General features: G+C 34.4%; 1 protein-coding gene across 1 annotated transcript in view; it reads left to right on the forward strand.

Moving 5' to 3' along the window:
* The window catches only part of SAMTOR (S-adenosylmethionine sensor upstream of mTORC1), an 82,212-nt gene extending 67,289 nt beyond the window's left edge, over nucleotides 1–14,923 (forward strand). Inside the window, exon 5 of the mRNA XM_010947643.3 lies at nucleotides 11,686–14,923. Within this exon, the coding sequence (XP_010945945.1) occupies nucleotides 11,686–12,315 (630 nt within the window). The 3' untranslated portion in view covers nucleotides 12,316–14,923. The remainder of the gene's footprint in view (nucleotides 1–11,685) is intronic.
* The last annotated feature ends 796 nt before the right edge of the window (nucleotides 14,924–15,719 follow it).

A 15,719-nucleotide genomic window follows, 5' to 3' on the forward strand; every position in this document is an offset into this window, starting at 1 on the left:
GTGAAGTAGAGACATGGAAGATACTTAAAAATATCCATATCTAACTTCTCAAGGTAGATACTATGATGTATGATAAGAAACACACTAGATGGTATTAACAGTACATTAGATACTGCAGACAAAAAGTTAAACTGAGGACATGGCAATAGAAACTACCTAAAATTAAACAGATTTTTTTAATAGAAGATCATCAGTGAGCAGTGAAGACGATTTCAAGTGGCCAAATATAAGCATAATTGGAGTCCCCCCAAGAGGGGGGAGAAGAAAATCAAATAAATAATGGCCAAAATTTTTCCAAATTTGGTAAAAGCTAACTAGTAGTACAGCTGTCCCTTAGCATCCCAGGGGAATGGTTCCAGGATACCACCCACAGCCCAGATATCAAAATCTACAGATGCTCAGGTCCTTACAGTTGGCTCTTCATATCCCTAGATTCTTTGTCCACAAATATGGAGGGCTGACTATATATTTGTTGGAAAAAATCCAGGTATAATTGGACTTGTGCAGTTCAAACCCATGTTTTTCAGGGACCAAATACAGAATGGGGTTTCTAATCTGTAAAATAATAAAATGTATGACAATAGCACAAAGGGTAAGAGGGAAGAAAAGGACTAGCATTAGGCTTTATACTACATATGAAGTTGTAAAATATTATTTGAAAGTAGACTGTGATAGGTTAAAGATGCAGACTACAAATTATAAAGCAACCAGTAAAATATAGTTAGTAAGCCAACAGAAACGATGAACTAGAATCATAAAGAAATTCCTTTAATCCAAAAGATGGCAGAAAAGAGAAGAAAGGAAACAGTGAACAGATGGGACAAATAAAAAATAAATAACAAGATTATAGATTTAAACCTAAGTTTACCAACAATCGCATTAAGTAGATATGGCCTAAATACCCTAATTAAAAGGCAAAGATTATCAGATTAGATTTAAAAAAGCAAGACCCAAATATATGTTGCCTATAAGAAATGCATTTCAATTATAAACACAAATAGGAAGTTAAGGTTATATGTGATAGTTACATTACAGACAAACTGGATCTCAGAGGGAAAATTACTACCACCAGTAAAGATGGTCATTTCAAAATGATAAAAAGTCAATTCATCAAGAGTACAAAACACTTCTAAACATTATGTACCTAATTTTAATAGAGCTTCAAAATACATAAACCAAAAACTGATAAAATAGCAAGAGACAAAGAGACATTTATAAAATTGTAGTTGAAGATTTCATTACCCAACTCTCAATAATTGATGAAGTAATTAGAACATCAAAGAACTCACCAGGAAAATTAAACCATATTTTGGAATGAAGATAAATAAAAATATAAGATATCAAAAACACACAGGAAACTATATTCAATAGCTTATAATAACATAATGAAAAAGGATATATATATGTACATAAAACTGGATCACTATGCTGTACACCAGAAACTAGCACAACATTGTCAATCAACTATACTTTAAAAAAATATCGAAAACATAAGATATGCATAGGATGCCACTAAAGTGAGTAAAGTAATACTTAGGGGAAATATAATACTAAGCACCTTTATTAGAAAATAACAAAGGTCTCAAAAGCAATGACATCAACTTTCCAAATAATGGGAAAAAAGCACACTAAATCCAGAGTACAGAAAAGGAAATAACAAAGATTACAGTAGAAATCAATAAAGTGGAAAATGTTCAGAAAAACAGTAGGGAAGGCTAGTGAAAGCAAAAGCTACTTCTTTCAGAAGTTCAATAAAATGGATAAATCACTAGCCATGCCGATTTGGAAATAAAGAGAAAGAAGTGACATCATACATATTTTACCAACATTAAAAGGATAATATGTACTGTGAAAATTTATGCAGTGAATTCCACAACTTAAATGACATGGACAGATTCCTTGGAAGACACATACTACCAAAGGTCACTCATGAAGAAATAGATAACCTGAATAGCCTGAAATGTATTAAGGAAATTTGAACTGAGAAGTTAAAAACTTTCCGACAAAAAAAATTCCAGACTCAGATACCTTCACTCCCCAAATCATTCTACAAGGCCATTACCCTGATACCAAAACCAGACAGAGAATTATAGAACAACAACAAAAAAAAACATATAGACTGTATCCATCATGAACATAGACACAGATACTCTGTACAAAATTTTAGTGTTTTGAATCCAACAATATTTCAAAAAGGATAATGCATCATGATAAGTTTGGTTTATTCCAGAAATGCAAGATTGATTTAATGTTTAAAAACACTCCATCTTTTCACCTAGTAATACACTAAAAAAGACATCTACAGATAACATCATACTTAATGGTAAAAGAAAAATGGATTCCTGGTAAAAACTTAGAGAACAAGATAAGGGTATTTTCTCTCATCATTTCTATTCAGCATTCTCTAGAAGTTTTAGCCAGTGCACTAAAGCAAGAAAAAGCAATAACAGGCATTCATATTGGAAATAAAGATGTAAAACTGTCTTTGTTCACAGATGACATTGATCATCTGTTAGATTATTCTTTGGAGTCTACAGAGAAGCTACTAGAACTAATAAGTGTGTTTAACAATATTGCAAGATAAGATTAATACACAAAAATAAATTTACATATATTAGTCACAATCAGTTAGAAATTTGAAATAGTACCACTTTATTTAGCATCAGAAATATGAAATATGTAATATATGGACATAAGCCAATGAAAGATATGGCAAACCTGTATATTGAAAACTATAAATTACTAAGAGAAATTAAAGAAGACCTAAATAAGTAGAGCTATGCCATGTTTGTTGGTGGAAAAACTATCTTTAACATGCCCATTTTCCCAAAATTGATCTATATAGATTTAATGCAATTTTGATAAAAATTCTAGCAGGTTTTTTGTAAAAATTGAAGAACATATTTTAGGAATTTGTTTGGAAATCTAAAGGACCTAGAATAACTAAAGCAGCTTTTTAAAAGGACATTGTTGGATAGTAACTACTTAATTTCAAATTTCATTTTAAAGTTACAGTAATCACAACAGTGTGGTATTAGTCTCAAGATTATCAATGAAATGTAACAGGGTCCACAAATAGGGCTAAACTTATGGACTACCAATTTTCAAACAAGATAGAAAGCGTAGTCTTTTCAACAAATGGTGATTGAAGCAACTGGAATTCCATATGGAGAAGGGAATACTTCAGTCTATACTTCACACTATATACAAAAAATAAACTCAAAATTGGTCATAGGTAGACCTAAGTGAAAAACCTAAAACTAAAAATTCTAGAAGAAAACAGCAAAGAAAATTTTTGTGATGTTGGATTTGGAGATTTCTTAGATACACAGTCCATGACCAAAATCAGTCCATGAAAGAACAAGTTAATAAATTGGCTTTTATCAAAATTTAAAATTTACAGTGTTCAAAGACACTGGGGGTGGGGGGCTGTCAATCATGATGGCGGAGTAGGAGGACATGGAACTAATCTCTCCGCCAAAGACATCAAAAACACATCTGTATGTGTAACAATTCTCACTGAAAACTAACTGGAAACTAACACTCTTGTACAACCAAGGCTGTATGAAAGATCCACATGTAATTAGGTAAGAAGGGAAGAAGAGTGATCAGATCAGGACCTGTGCCCCTGGGAGAGGATTCAGAGGAAAAGGGAGACTACATGGGTGCAGACCTGCCCAGGGGAGTGCACAGCAAGAACCACAGATTGAGTGTCCTAGTCCTGGGTTCCTACACAGGGAAGATGAGTCCCCTTGGCTGGGTGGAGGACTGCTTGGACTAACAGGATGGCTATGGGAATCCCGGACTCCACTTCCGAGGCACACAATGCACTGGCTTGTCCTCAAGGCAGGACAGAGTGGGCAGTTACAAGACTGCTTGAGTGGCTGCCAGGTTTCGTGTTACTGCCTCGGTGCATGCCCCAGCCCAAGCTGAGAAAATTCTTTAGCCCCTCATACTCAGTGTCATATCATGGCATAGAATCTGGGGCTGCCATGACAAGGGAGAAAACTCAACCATGGGACACAGTGGTGACCTGGTCCAAGGGCAGAGCTTTGATGGGGTGGCAGCAGCTATTGTTCACACTTACTCAAGCAGCACCTCAGTAGCAGCCCGGAACTCTAGCAACCACTCTACCACAGCTCATGCTCTGATAATCACCTGGAGTCCATGCAGGCCCTACCTGCCCTGCAGTGCAGCCCCACAACAGGCCAGGGGTGGTAGAGGATAGGAGCAGTAATCAGCTGTAAGGAACAAAAGAGATGTGCACCCAAGGCTGCATCTGAACAGAGTAAGGAAAACTATTGTGGGTGCCTGCACAGGCCGCACATCAGAGACAGTTTGAACCTCAGTGTGGAGCCAACACAGCATACCCCCTTGCTTCAGCAATCCCCTACTCTGAAGCAAAGGTTCCAGAGCTGGGAGAAGGGAAAGCACACACTTAACAGGAACAGACCAGCACAGGCCTATTCTTTGGGCTTCTGCTTCAGCAACTTGGGATCAGATTCTACCCCTAATAGGGTAGTGATGACTACTGAGCAGAGGGGAAGTCTCACATCACACCCAACTTCAGCTTTAGCCCTTCCATCTCCAGCCCCAATCCCTGCCAAAGTGATAGCTTCCCTCACACCCAGAGGAAAGACATGACTTCCATCCATGTCAAATCGGCTTTCCCACCAAAGGCATGGGGCACACGTGTTCTGTGTAGGGATACTCCCACATAAGAACAGCATTTCAAGACCACAATAGGTAACTGTTTCACCTAAATTCACAGAGGCAGAGAAATTCATGCAAAATAGAAAGGCAGAAGAAGTGCTCTCAGTTGAAAGAGCAAGAGAAAACTCCTGGAAAAAATGAAACAACTTAAAAGAGGAAAAATTCAAAGCATTGTCAATAAAAATGTTAGCTGAATTAGGGAAAACAATAGATGAACACAGTGACAGGTTTAACAAGGAACTAGAAAATATAAGAGAGACCCAATCAGAATTGAAGAAAACCTGCAAGCTAGGATACCCAGCAAGACTATCACTTAGAATAGGAGGAGAGATTAACAACTTCCCAGACAAGCAAAAAATAGAGTTCATCAAAGAAATGTTAAGTGGTCTTCTCTGAGTGGAAAAAAAGTAGGACTCTACAGGAAAGGGAAAATTCCACTAGGAAAGGCAAGTATATAGTAAGGACAGAGAATCAACCACTTAAATAAGCCAGCACAAAGATTAAAAGACAAAATTGTGAAAGCAACTATAACTACCATAAACAGTTAAGGGAGACACATGACAATGTAAAAAATATGACATCAAAAACGCAAAATGCAGGGGAGGGGAGTATAAAAAAGGTAGACCTTTTAGAATGTGTTTGAAGTTAAATAACTACCAGTTTAAAATGAACAGATAGAGTTATAGATCAACACATATGAACCTCATGTTAATCACAAATAAACTTACAATAAATACACAAAAAAGGAACACAAGCATACTACTAGAGAAAGTTTATCAAACCATAAGGGAAGAAACCAAAAGAAGAAAAGAACACAACTACAAAAACAACTAGAAAATAGGTAATAAAATGGCAGTAAGTACATACTTACCAATAATCACTTTAAATGCTCCAGTCAAAAGACACAGACAGACACAGGATGACTGGATAAAGAAAAGACTCATTTCAGAGCTAAAGACACACACAGAATGAAAGTGAGGAGATGGAAAAAGGTATTTTATGCAAATAACAAGAAAGCCGGGATAGATACTCATACCAAAAAAAATAGATTTTAACAAAGTCTGTAACAAAAAACAAAGGGCACTATATAATGATAAAGGGATCAGTACAAGAAGAGGATTTACACTTGCTGGCATATATACCCTTATTACAAGAGCATTTAAGTATATAAAGCAACTACTATATTTAAGTATATAAGGCAACTACTAACAGACACACAGGGGGAAGTTGACAAGAATGTAATAATAATAGGGGACTTTAACACCCCACTGACATCAATGATTAGATCATCCAGATAGAAAATCAGTAAGGCAACAGTGGTCTTAAATGACAGAATGGACCAGTTGGACTTAATAGCTATCTATAGGACATTCCATCCCAAAACAGCACAATACACATTCTTTTCAAGTACATGTGGAAAGTTCTCCAGGATATTACATGCTAGGCCACAAAACAAGTCTCAGCAAATTTAACAGGATATAAATGCTATTGAGCATCTTTTCCAATCACAGTGGTGTGAAACTAGAAATTAACTACAGAAAGAAAAAATGAGAAAAGAACAAACATGTGGAGACTAAACACGCTACTAAAAACCACTGGGTCAATGAAGAAGTCAAAGAGGAAATTAAATACCTCAAGACAAATGTAAACGTAACCACAACTTTCCAAAATCTATGGGCTGCAACGAAAGCTAAGAGGAAAGTTTATAGCAATGCAGGCCTTCCTCAGGAAACAAGAAAAGTCTCAAACAACCTAATCTACCACTCCAAAGGAATCAGGGAAGAAAGAACAAAGCCCAAAGTCAACAGAAGGAAGGAAAAAAATAAAGATCAGGGAGGAAATAAATAGAGCCCCCCCCCCCGCCAAAAGAAGATTAGAAAAGATGAAATGAAGAGCTGGGTTGTTTGTTGTTGTTGTTGTTGTGTTTTGGTTTTTTTTTCTTTGAAAAGATAGACAAAATTGATAAACCTTTAGCCAAGCTCACCAAGGAAAAAAGAGAAAGAACCCAAATTAACAAAATAAGAAATGAGAGGAGAAATAACAGCTGATACCACAGGGATACCAAAGAAATCATGAGACTACTATGAACAGTTAAATGCCAACAAATTGGATAATCTAGAAGAAATAGACAAATTTCTAGAAACGTGCAACCTGCCATTACTGAACCAAGAAGAAACACAATTTGAACAGACCAATCACGTAGTAAATTGAATTTGTCATTTAAAAAAACTCCCATCAAATAAAAGTTCAGGACCCACAGCTTCACAGGGGAAGCTGTGGGTCATTCAAAACATACAAAGAAGAGTTAATACTTTTCCTTCTATAACCAGTCCAATATATTGAAAAGGATGGAACACTCCCAAATTCATTCTACAGGCCACCATTACGCTGATACCAAAACTAGATAAAGACACTACGAGAAAGAAAATTATTGGCCAGTATCTTTGATGACTATAGATGCAAAAATCCTCAAAAAATATTAGCTAACCGAATTCAGTAATATGTAAAAAAAAAGTCATACTCCGTGATTAAGTGGGATTTATTCCAGAGCTGCAAGGATGGGTCAGTATTCCCAAATCATCATGTTACACTACATTAACAAAAGGATAAAAATCACATGATCATCTCAATAGACAGAGAAAAAGCATCTGACAAAATTCAACACCCATTGTGATAAAAACTCTCAAAGTTGGTATAGCAGGAACATATTTCAACATAATAAAGGCCATTTATGACAAACCCACAGCTAGCATCATATTCAACAGTGAAAAGTTAAAAGCCTTTCCCCTAAATTCTGTAACAAGACAAGATTGCCACTGTCACCACTTCTATTAATCACAGTATTATAAATCCTAGCCACAGCAGTCAGACGAGAAAAAGAAAGACAATGCATTCAAGCTGGAAGGGAAGAAGTAAAACTTACTACTTGCAGATGACATGATACTTTATATAGGAAACTGAAGTCTCCACCAAAAACCTATTAGGACTAATAAATAAATTTAGTAATGTTGCAGGATATAAGATTAATATACAGAAATATGTTGCTTTTCTGTACATTAATAATGAATTATCAGAAAGAGCAAGTAAAAACAATCTTACTTAACATCATATCAAAAAGAATAAAATACTTTGGAATATAGTTATCTAAGGAGATGAAAGACCTGTATTCTGAAAATTATAAAACATTGATGAAGGAAATCGAAGATGATGCAGAGACATGGAAATATATCCTGTGCTCTTGGATTAAAAGAATTGCCCCAAGTTGCCAAAGCAATCTTGAGAAAAAAATAACAGAGCTGGAGATATCACCCTTCCTAACTTCAAACTACACTATAAAGATACTGTATTCAATAAAGCATGGTTCTGGCACAAAAACAGACCTATAGATCAATGGAACAGAACACAGAGCCTAGAAATAAACCCATACACCTATGGTCAATTAATCTGTGACAGTGGAGACAAGAATATACATCGGAAAAAAGACAGTCTGTTCAGTAAGTTGTGCTGGGAAAACTGAACAGCTACATGTAAAACAATGAGATTAGAGTATTTCCTCACACCGTATACAAAAATAGGCTCAAAATGGATTAAAGACCTAAATGTAAAAACTGAAACCATGAAACTGGAAGAAAACATGCAGAACACTCTGTGACATAAATTGTAGCAATATTTTTTTCAGATCTGTCTCCTAAGGCAAAAGAAATAAAAGCAGTAATAAACAAATGGGACCTAATCAAACTATAAATCAAACTTCTGTTCAGCAAAGGAAATCATTGACAATACAGAAACCTTTACAAAGTACAGAATAGGAGAAAATATTTGCTAATAATAGGAATGACAAGGGGTTAATATCGAATATATGTAAATAATTCATACAACTCAACATAAAAAAAATCCAGTCAAAAAATTGGCTTAAGACCTAAAAAGACATTTCCCCAAAGAAGACATACAGATGGCTAACACACACATGAAAATATGCTCAACATCACATCACTAATTATTAGAGAAATGCAAATCAAAACAGTGAGGTATCACTCTATACCTGTCAGAATGACTATCATCAAAAAGTCTACAAATAACAAATGTTAGAGAGGATGTGGAGAAAAGAGCTCCCTCTTACACTGTTGGTAAGAATGTAAATTGGTACAGCCACTGTAGAAAACATTGTGGAGGTTTCTCAAAAAACTAAAAATAGAATTGCCAAATGATACTGCAATTCCACTCCTGGGTATATATCCAAACAAAATGAAAAGTCTAATTTGAAAAAATACATGCACCCCAATGTTCATAGCAGCATTATCTACAGTTGCCAAGATATGGAAACAACTGAAGTTTCCATCAGTAGATAAACGGACAAAGAAGGTGTGTGTGTACATGAGCATGCATGCACACTCAAACAATGGACTATTACTCTGCCATAAAAAGAGTGAAATTTCTGCCATTTACAGCACTGTGGTTGGAACTAGAGAATATTATGTTTAGTGAAGTTAAGTCAGACAAAGACAAATACTGTGATATCACATGTGAAATCTAAAAGATAAAACAAATGAATGTATATAGCAAAACAGAAAGAGACTCATAGATACAGAAAACACACTAGCGGTTACCTGTGGGGAGAGGGGAGCAAGGAAGGGCAAGATAGGAGTATGGCATTAAGAGATACAAACTATGATACGTAAGATTGATAAACCCAAAGATATACTGTACAGCACTGGAAAATATAGCCATTATTTTCTAATAACTTTTAATGGAGTATAATCTATAAAAACACTGAATCACTATGCTGTACACCCAAAACTAATGTAATATTGTAAATTAACTATAGCTTCAATAAAAAAGAAAAAGACATTGTTACGAGAATGAAAAGGCAAGCCATAAACTGAGAGAAGTATTTTCAAGTCATATATCTGATTAAGGACTTGTATCCAGTATAAAGGACTCTCAAAACTCAACGAGAAAATGTTTTAAAATTTATAGCAACCCAATTATTTTTAAATAGGCAAAAGATTTGAACAGATACTTCACCAAAGAAGATACCCAGATGGGAAAAAAGTACATGTAAAGAAGGTAAACATCACTACTCATTAGGAAAATCCAAATTGAAACCTCAATATACTACTACACACCTATGACCATGATTAAAATGTAAAAGGCTAGCCATTCCGAGTGCTGATGAAGATTTGGAGGAACTGGAACTCCCATAAACTCCTGATGGGGATGTAAAACTATGTAACTGCTTTTGAAAATAGTTTTGGGGTTTCTTTAAAAGTTACTACTATATATAAAATAGATAAACAACAAATTTCTACTGTATAGCACATGGAGCATATTCAGTATCTTGTAGTAACCTACAATAAAGAATATGAAAAGGAATATATGTATGTATATGTATGTCTGAAACATTATGCTGTACACCAGAAATTGACACAACATTTCAAACCAACTATACCTCAATTTTAAAAAGTTGAACATGTACATACTATATGATCCAGCCACCCCTTTCCTTGCTTATTTATCCAAAACAAATGAAAGCATGTGCATTCAAAGATAAACAGGAATGCTCATGGCAGCTTTGATTCTAATAGCCAAAAACCAGAAACAACCAATATCTATCAACAGGTATATGAATAACTGTGGTATATCCTTGATAAAGTAGGATACCTCAGCAATTAACAAAATGCCCCCCAAAAAATGGATGAATCTCAAAATAATTGTACTGTTCGAAAGAAGTCAGGCAAAATAAGAGTATGTTGTTCTGTATTATTCCATTTATGCAAAATTCTAGAAAATACATACTGATCATACTGATCTGTAGTGACTGAAATCACATCAATGATTGCCTAGTGGCAGGGGAGAACAGGGAGGGTACAAGGAAGGGATTATATAAGGGACACAAGAAAACTTTTGGGGTAGTGGTGAATCTGTTCCTTAATTTGACTGTAGTAGTGGTTTTATGAGTGTATAAATGTTAAAACTTATCAGGAGTTTCAATATGCTTGTGTGTCAGTTCTACTTCAATAAAGCTATTCCCTGCCCTCCCCTCCAAAAGGAGCAAAAGGAAGAAGAAAAACAAAGGTTTTCCATGTTCCATACATAGAACTTTATGTATCACTTTTCCTAATAGATAGTCCAGATGCTTATATGACCAGCTTTGTCAATACACTAACAAGAATGAGGGACTAAGGTATTAGCTAATATCCTTGATAATTAACTATTGTTATATGATAAGGGTAACTAATTTTTATCTAATTTTAAAACTGCTTTCTTATTCTGGATTATTTCCATAGAGTTTAATATTCAGCAAATTATACAATGCTATTTAGTCCTTTACTTACAGTATATACCATGGTCATTTGACTAAGTTAATTACATTTAATATGTAGTTTGTTTCAAGCCAGGGATTAACTTTTTAATAGAATAAATGTATTATTAAAATTACCTTTGATATGGTTATTAAAGTTAATGGTTAAAAAGATGTTTGTCATGACTTTAAAAAGTTTTGGTATTTCACTTTTAAATTTATAATTCTCTTCCATTATCCTCTTTGACTTTGATTCATCTTTATTTCACAGTATTTTTTGTTTAATTATTTTTGTATTAGCCTGTTTTTTTAACTGTAAATGTTTAAGTGAAAGTAAATATGACTAAATTTAGAAATAGATTATCACTATAAGCTCTTACTCAAGTTAAATTTCAAATAAACTATTATTTTTTAAATACGTGCTTAAAATTATTTCTAATTTTTAATTGTTACACAAATATATATTTTTAATTAATGACTAGAAATTACTGTTTGGATTTCTGTGAGTAAAAGTTTTGGTCGAATATAAGCGTGCAAGTTAGAAGGGAAAGGTACATAATTAAAGTATGAATTATACAGAAATGCTGTGAAATAGTTTGGTGCAAAATCTATGTAGTGAGGTGGAGGTAATCTTAAAATTCTTAATATGCCTTATTTTTGCCTTTCTGCAGAGTGTATATAAATGTGACTTCCTGAACTTGCAGCTTCAGCAGCCACTCCAGCTTGCACAGGATGCTATAGATGCCTTTTTGAAGCAGCTGAAAAACCCTATTGATTCTCTTCCTGGAGAACTTTTCCATGTGGTTGTTTTCTCTCTCCTTCTTTCTTATTTTCCATCACCTTACCAGCGATGGATTTGCTGCAAGAAAGCCCATGAACTGTTAGTATTAAATGGTCTATTGCTTATCATCACACCTGATTCCTCCCATCAGAACCGTCATGCTATGATGATGAAAAGCTGGAAGATTGCTATAGAGTCCCTGGGCTTTAAACGTTTCAAGTATTCAAAATTTTCACATATGCATCTGATGGCATTTAGAAAAATCTCCCTAAAAACCACCAGTGACTTGGTTAGTAGGAACTACCCAGGGATGTTATATATTCCTCAAGATTTCAACAGTATAGAAGATGAGGAATATTCTAACCCTTCCTGCTACGTTCGATCAGATATAGAAGATGAACAACTAGCGTATGGTTTCACAGAGCTCCCTGATGCTCCATACGACTCAGATTCTGGAGAAAGTCAAGCCAGCTCTATTCCCTTCTATGAGCTAGAAGATCCCATATTACTTTTAAGTTAATATAAAAGCAAAAGGCCCTTTCAGTCCAGACTCCTAAACTTAATTGCTTACACTAATCAGAAATACTAACATGAACTCAGTACTTAAAACCTGGTTTGCATAGAAGAAATGCAAAGGTTTACAGAGTTTGCTATTTTTTTCTACTTCTGGATTTTAAAATTTATTCTTATATAGAAAGCTTAAATAAAGTTTCATGCAGAGTGACTCCTGTCATAGCAGAAACCACTGTTACTTTAGCATTTAGCACTAAGATATCATAGAAAGGTACCTTTTTCTCTTTAGTGCTATTGTGAAAAAGGAAGCATAATTTGCTATGTATTTTTCTTATTTTCATCTTTTCAATGTTGACTTTAAACCATTACAATGAGAAACTAAGATATGTAGAAAGCTGTAGATTGCACTTTGATGATTCACAAGTTAAATGTGACACAGAGATAGATTGGTTTAGTAGTTTTATGATGCACTTATCTTATTCTCTTTCTAACTAAATTGTTAGCTGTTACAGAAAGCCATTTTGGCCCAGTTTTGTCTGACATCCAACATTCCCCAAACTTTTTGGAACTGATCATAATTCTCGTTCTTTCTTTCTTGCTCAGTTGGCAGCATCAGACATTGGGGAGCTATTTCCCCCAAAATATGTATTCTAATTTTATTAGCACAGTACAGTAAACACCATTGCCAAAACAGAATTTTCATATTTTTGTTGTTGTTGATTTGGGCCTTGGTGTTAAGTATATTTAACTGTGAGATTTCACTTTTACTTTTTTAAATTTAGGTTTCATTTACAAAATTTTCTGTTTAAGCAAGGAACAATATAGTACTCGATACTGACCTGAAACGCCTTTGTGAAAGGGTTTGCACTTGTAAGAAAGCTTTTGTTCTACCTAGACCAACCTTAATAGGGTCCTCACCTTTCCATTAAGGAGGTGCTGCACTACAAGCCTGGAATTATATAGAAAAATTTTAAATTAACCCTGTGCTGTTAATCTCAAAGTGGTTTTGACCTTTTGGTATTTTAATTTCTATCTAAATCCTGGCAGAAAATTTTCTTTGAATATATAAACCATCAGTTGGCTGTGGGAATTTTCCCTTTCCACATTGATAAATGCCTTTCTGTGTTTCTGAATCAGAAGCAAATGATTAAGGAGAAATATGTCCAACAAGACAAGATTAGTTTAAATAGCTAAGAACATTTAGTCCACATTGTCTTGTCAGCCAGCAGTTGTCATGTAAACTATCATTTTTAAGAGTGCCACTGTGTGGATTTTTTTTCAAGTGGTTATTACATTAAAATTACCTCATACTGAGGTTTTTGCACTGAAATATCACAGTTTCAGATTTCATGGTTAATGTTGTATGTGTGTGTGTTTTTAACGGAAACTTGCATTTTCAATAGTTGATCCTAAATTCATAAACTGCACTTCTTTACTCTGGTAAAACTGATGTTTTTGTGCTTATTGTGAATTGCTGTAGTTAACTTTGAATGTCAAACTTTATTTAGAAATACAAAATTTACCCTTTAAGATATAAATGGTTCAGTGTGTGTTACCCGATATTTCAAGTTAAATTTCATATTCTGAATTAATGAAAGTAACAAGATTGTAATTAACCTAAAAAGTCAGTTAAGTAAATGCAATAAATATTGGTTGCTCAGATATGCCAGAAATAACTTGAAGTTCTTCGTTTACTTTCAACAGCATAAGATTCCTTAATAAGAGTAATTAGGACTTTCTTTCTAATTAAGCACTACAGGTCATCTTGTAGATTCCCCCAAAAGAAGAAGGAAAAAAACCTTGTGTTCAGGGTGACACAGAAATATGTTTTGGTAGTGCACCTCCTTTTACCATACTGTCCATTTTCTGTGATTGGGCTAAATGCTATCCTAAGGGCAAAGAAAACAATGTAACAAATAAAAGTGCTTTGAAAGTAAATGAAAACAGTGCTTTTGAGAGGCTGGTGTAAGTATATGACCTTAGAGTTAGCCTTTGTGTTACAGCTAAAAATGTTGGTGCTATAAATTCTTCTGATTGTTTACAGATGTTGATTCTGCTTATGCTCCAAAGTGTGCATGATGTATTTTAAATAGTACTTTAAAGAAAAAAATCTCTTTATAAAACCTATACTCCCACTTAGTGTAAATTTGTTTGGATTTATAAATCTCATTTGTTACTGTAAATTCATCTTACTCAGATTAAGTTGGCACAGGATTTCAACTAATATGTATTCCACCAAAGCCAATTCAACATATAAATGTTAAAATATAAGCAGTCATGTGGCTTGGTGCCAGATTATATATGTAATGACAAGGGAAGTTAATAGAGTCTTCTAATACTGTATGGGTACTCTTGAGAATGATTTATTTGGATATAAAGAAGTTAAGGGGCCTCCTGTCACATTTACCAATAGTATTCTCCAGAATAATTTGATGTTTCAGAAACAAATGATCGTTTGCTTGGATTCTTCAGGATTATGACTCGATCAAGTGGTTTATATCATAGTTGCCATGTGGTGGGAGGTGGCTTACCTGAAAATGTATGTTTGTGTTTGTTGTATTTTTTCACATTTTGTGAACAAAGCACATTTATTAAAAATTTTAAATTTTCTAATATTCACTGTCTGTTGCTTGTGAACTGAAAGTTTTATGGTCTTTGACCTATCTCACTAAATGATTTCGGCATTAAGGAGCAATTTAAAACTTAAATTACTTAGAATTTTCTAGCTGGTTTTATCTAGTCAAATTCCTTAATTTAGTAAATGCATTCACTGAGCTCCAGAGAGCTCAGGTGACTTCTTATTGTCATGCTGTTTACTAATGAACCAGGACAACAGCCAACATAAATTCTAGTTCATTATATGTCAACCATATCATGCTCTAGTTTCCTTGAAAGTTAATTACATCTGAGATAATTTAGCAAAGTTTATCAGTTATTTTAGGGCAGCAGATGGCTTCCTCATGATGTGAAAGAGTTCTTTAATTATTGAACAGATGTTTGACTTCTACCATGTGCAATATCCTGGGGGAGCAGCAGGGCTTGGTGTGGTCACAGTTCCCTGTTTTCATGGAACTTATGACCTAATGAAGACAGCAAGCATTCTACACAGAGTTAATGTCTGTATATAGGAATGATTGCCTACTGTTCCGATACCTTTGCTGCTTAAGTCCCTTAGTTTGTTTCTCAAAAATGGAATAGGATACAAAAAAAAAAAAAAAAAAGCTTTAAAACACAACAAAAAATGTTTAGCAAATCACAAGCACACTGAAGATAAGAGAGATGTTCATCTCTCTAGAAAAGTGCAAACTAAAAATAAATTCTGGTTGTGAAAGGCAGAAAAACATGAAACTGAGCTTTTGCTCTATTTTCCCACATTTTTCTGAGCACAATGCTGCAACTGTATTCCTTTTC

This window comes from Camelus bactrianus, chromosome 7 (assembly GCF_048773025.1).
Source record: "Camelus bactrianus isolate YW-2024 breed Bactrian camel chromosome 7, ASM4877302v1, whole genome shotgun sequence".
NCBI lineage: Eukaryota > Metazoa > Chordata > Mammalia > Artiodactyla > Camelidae > Camelus > Camelus bactrianus.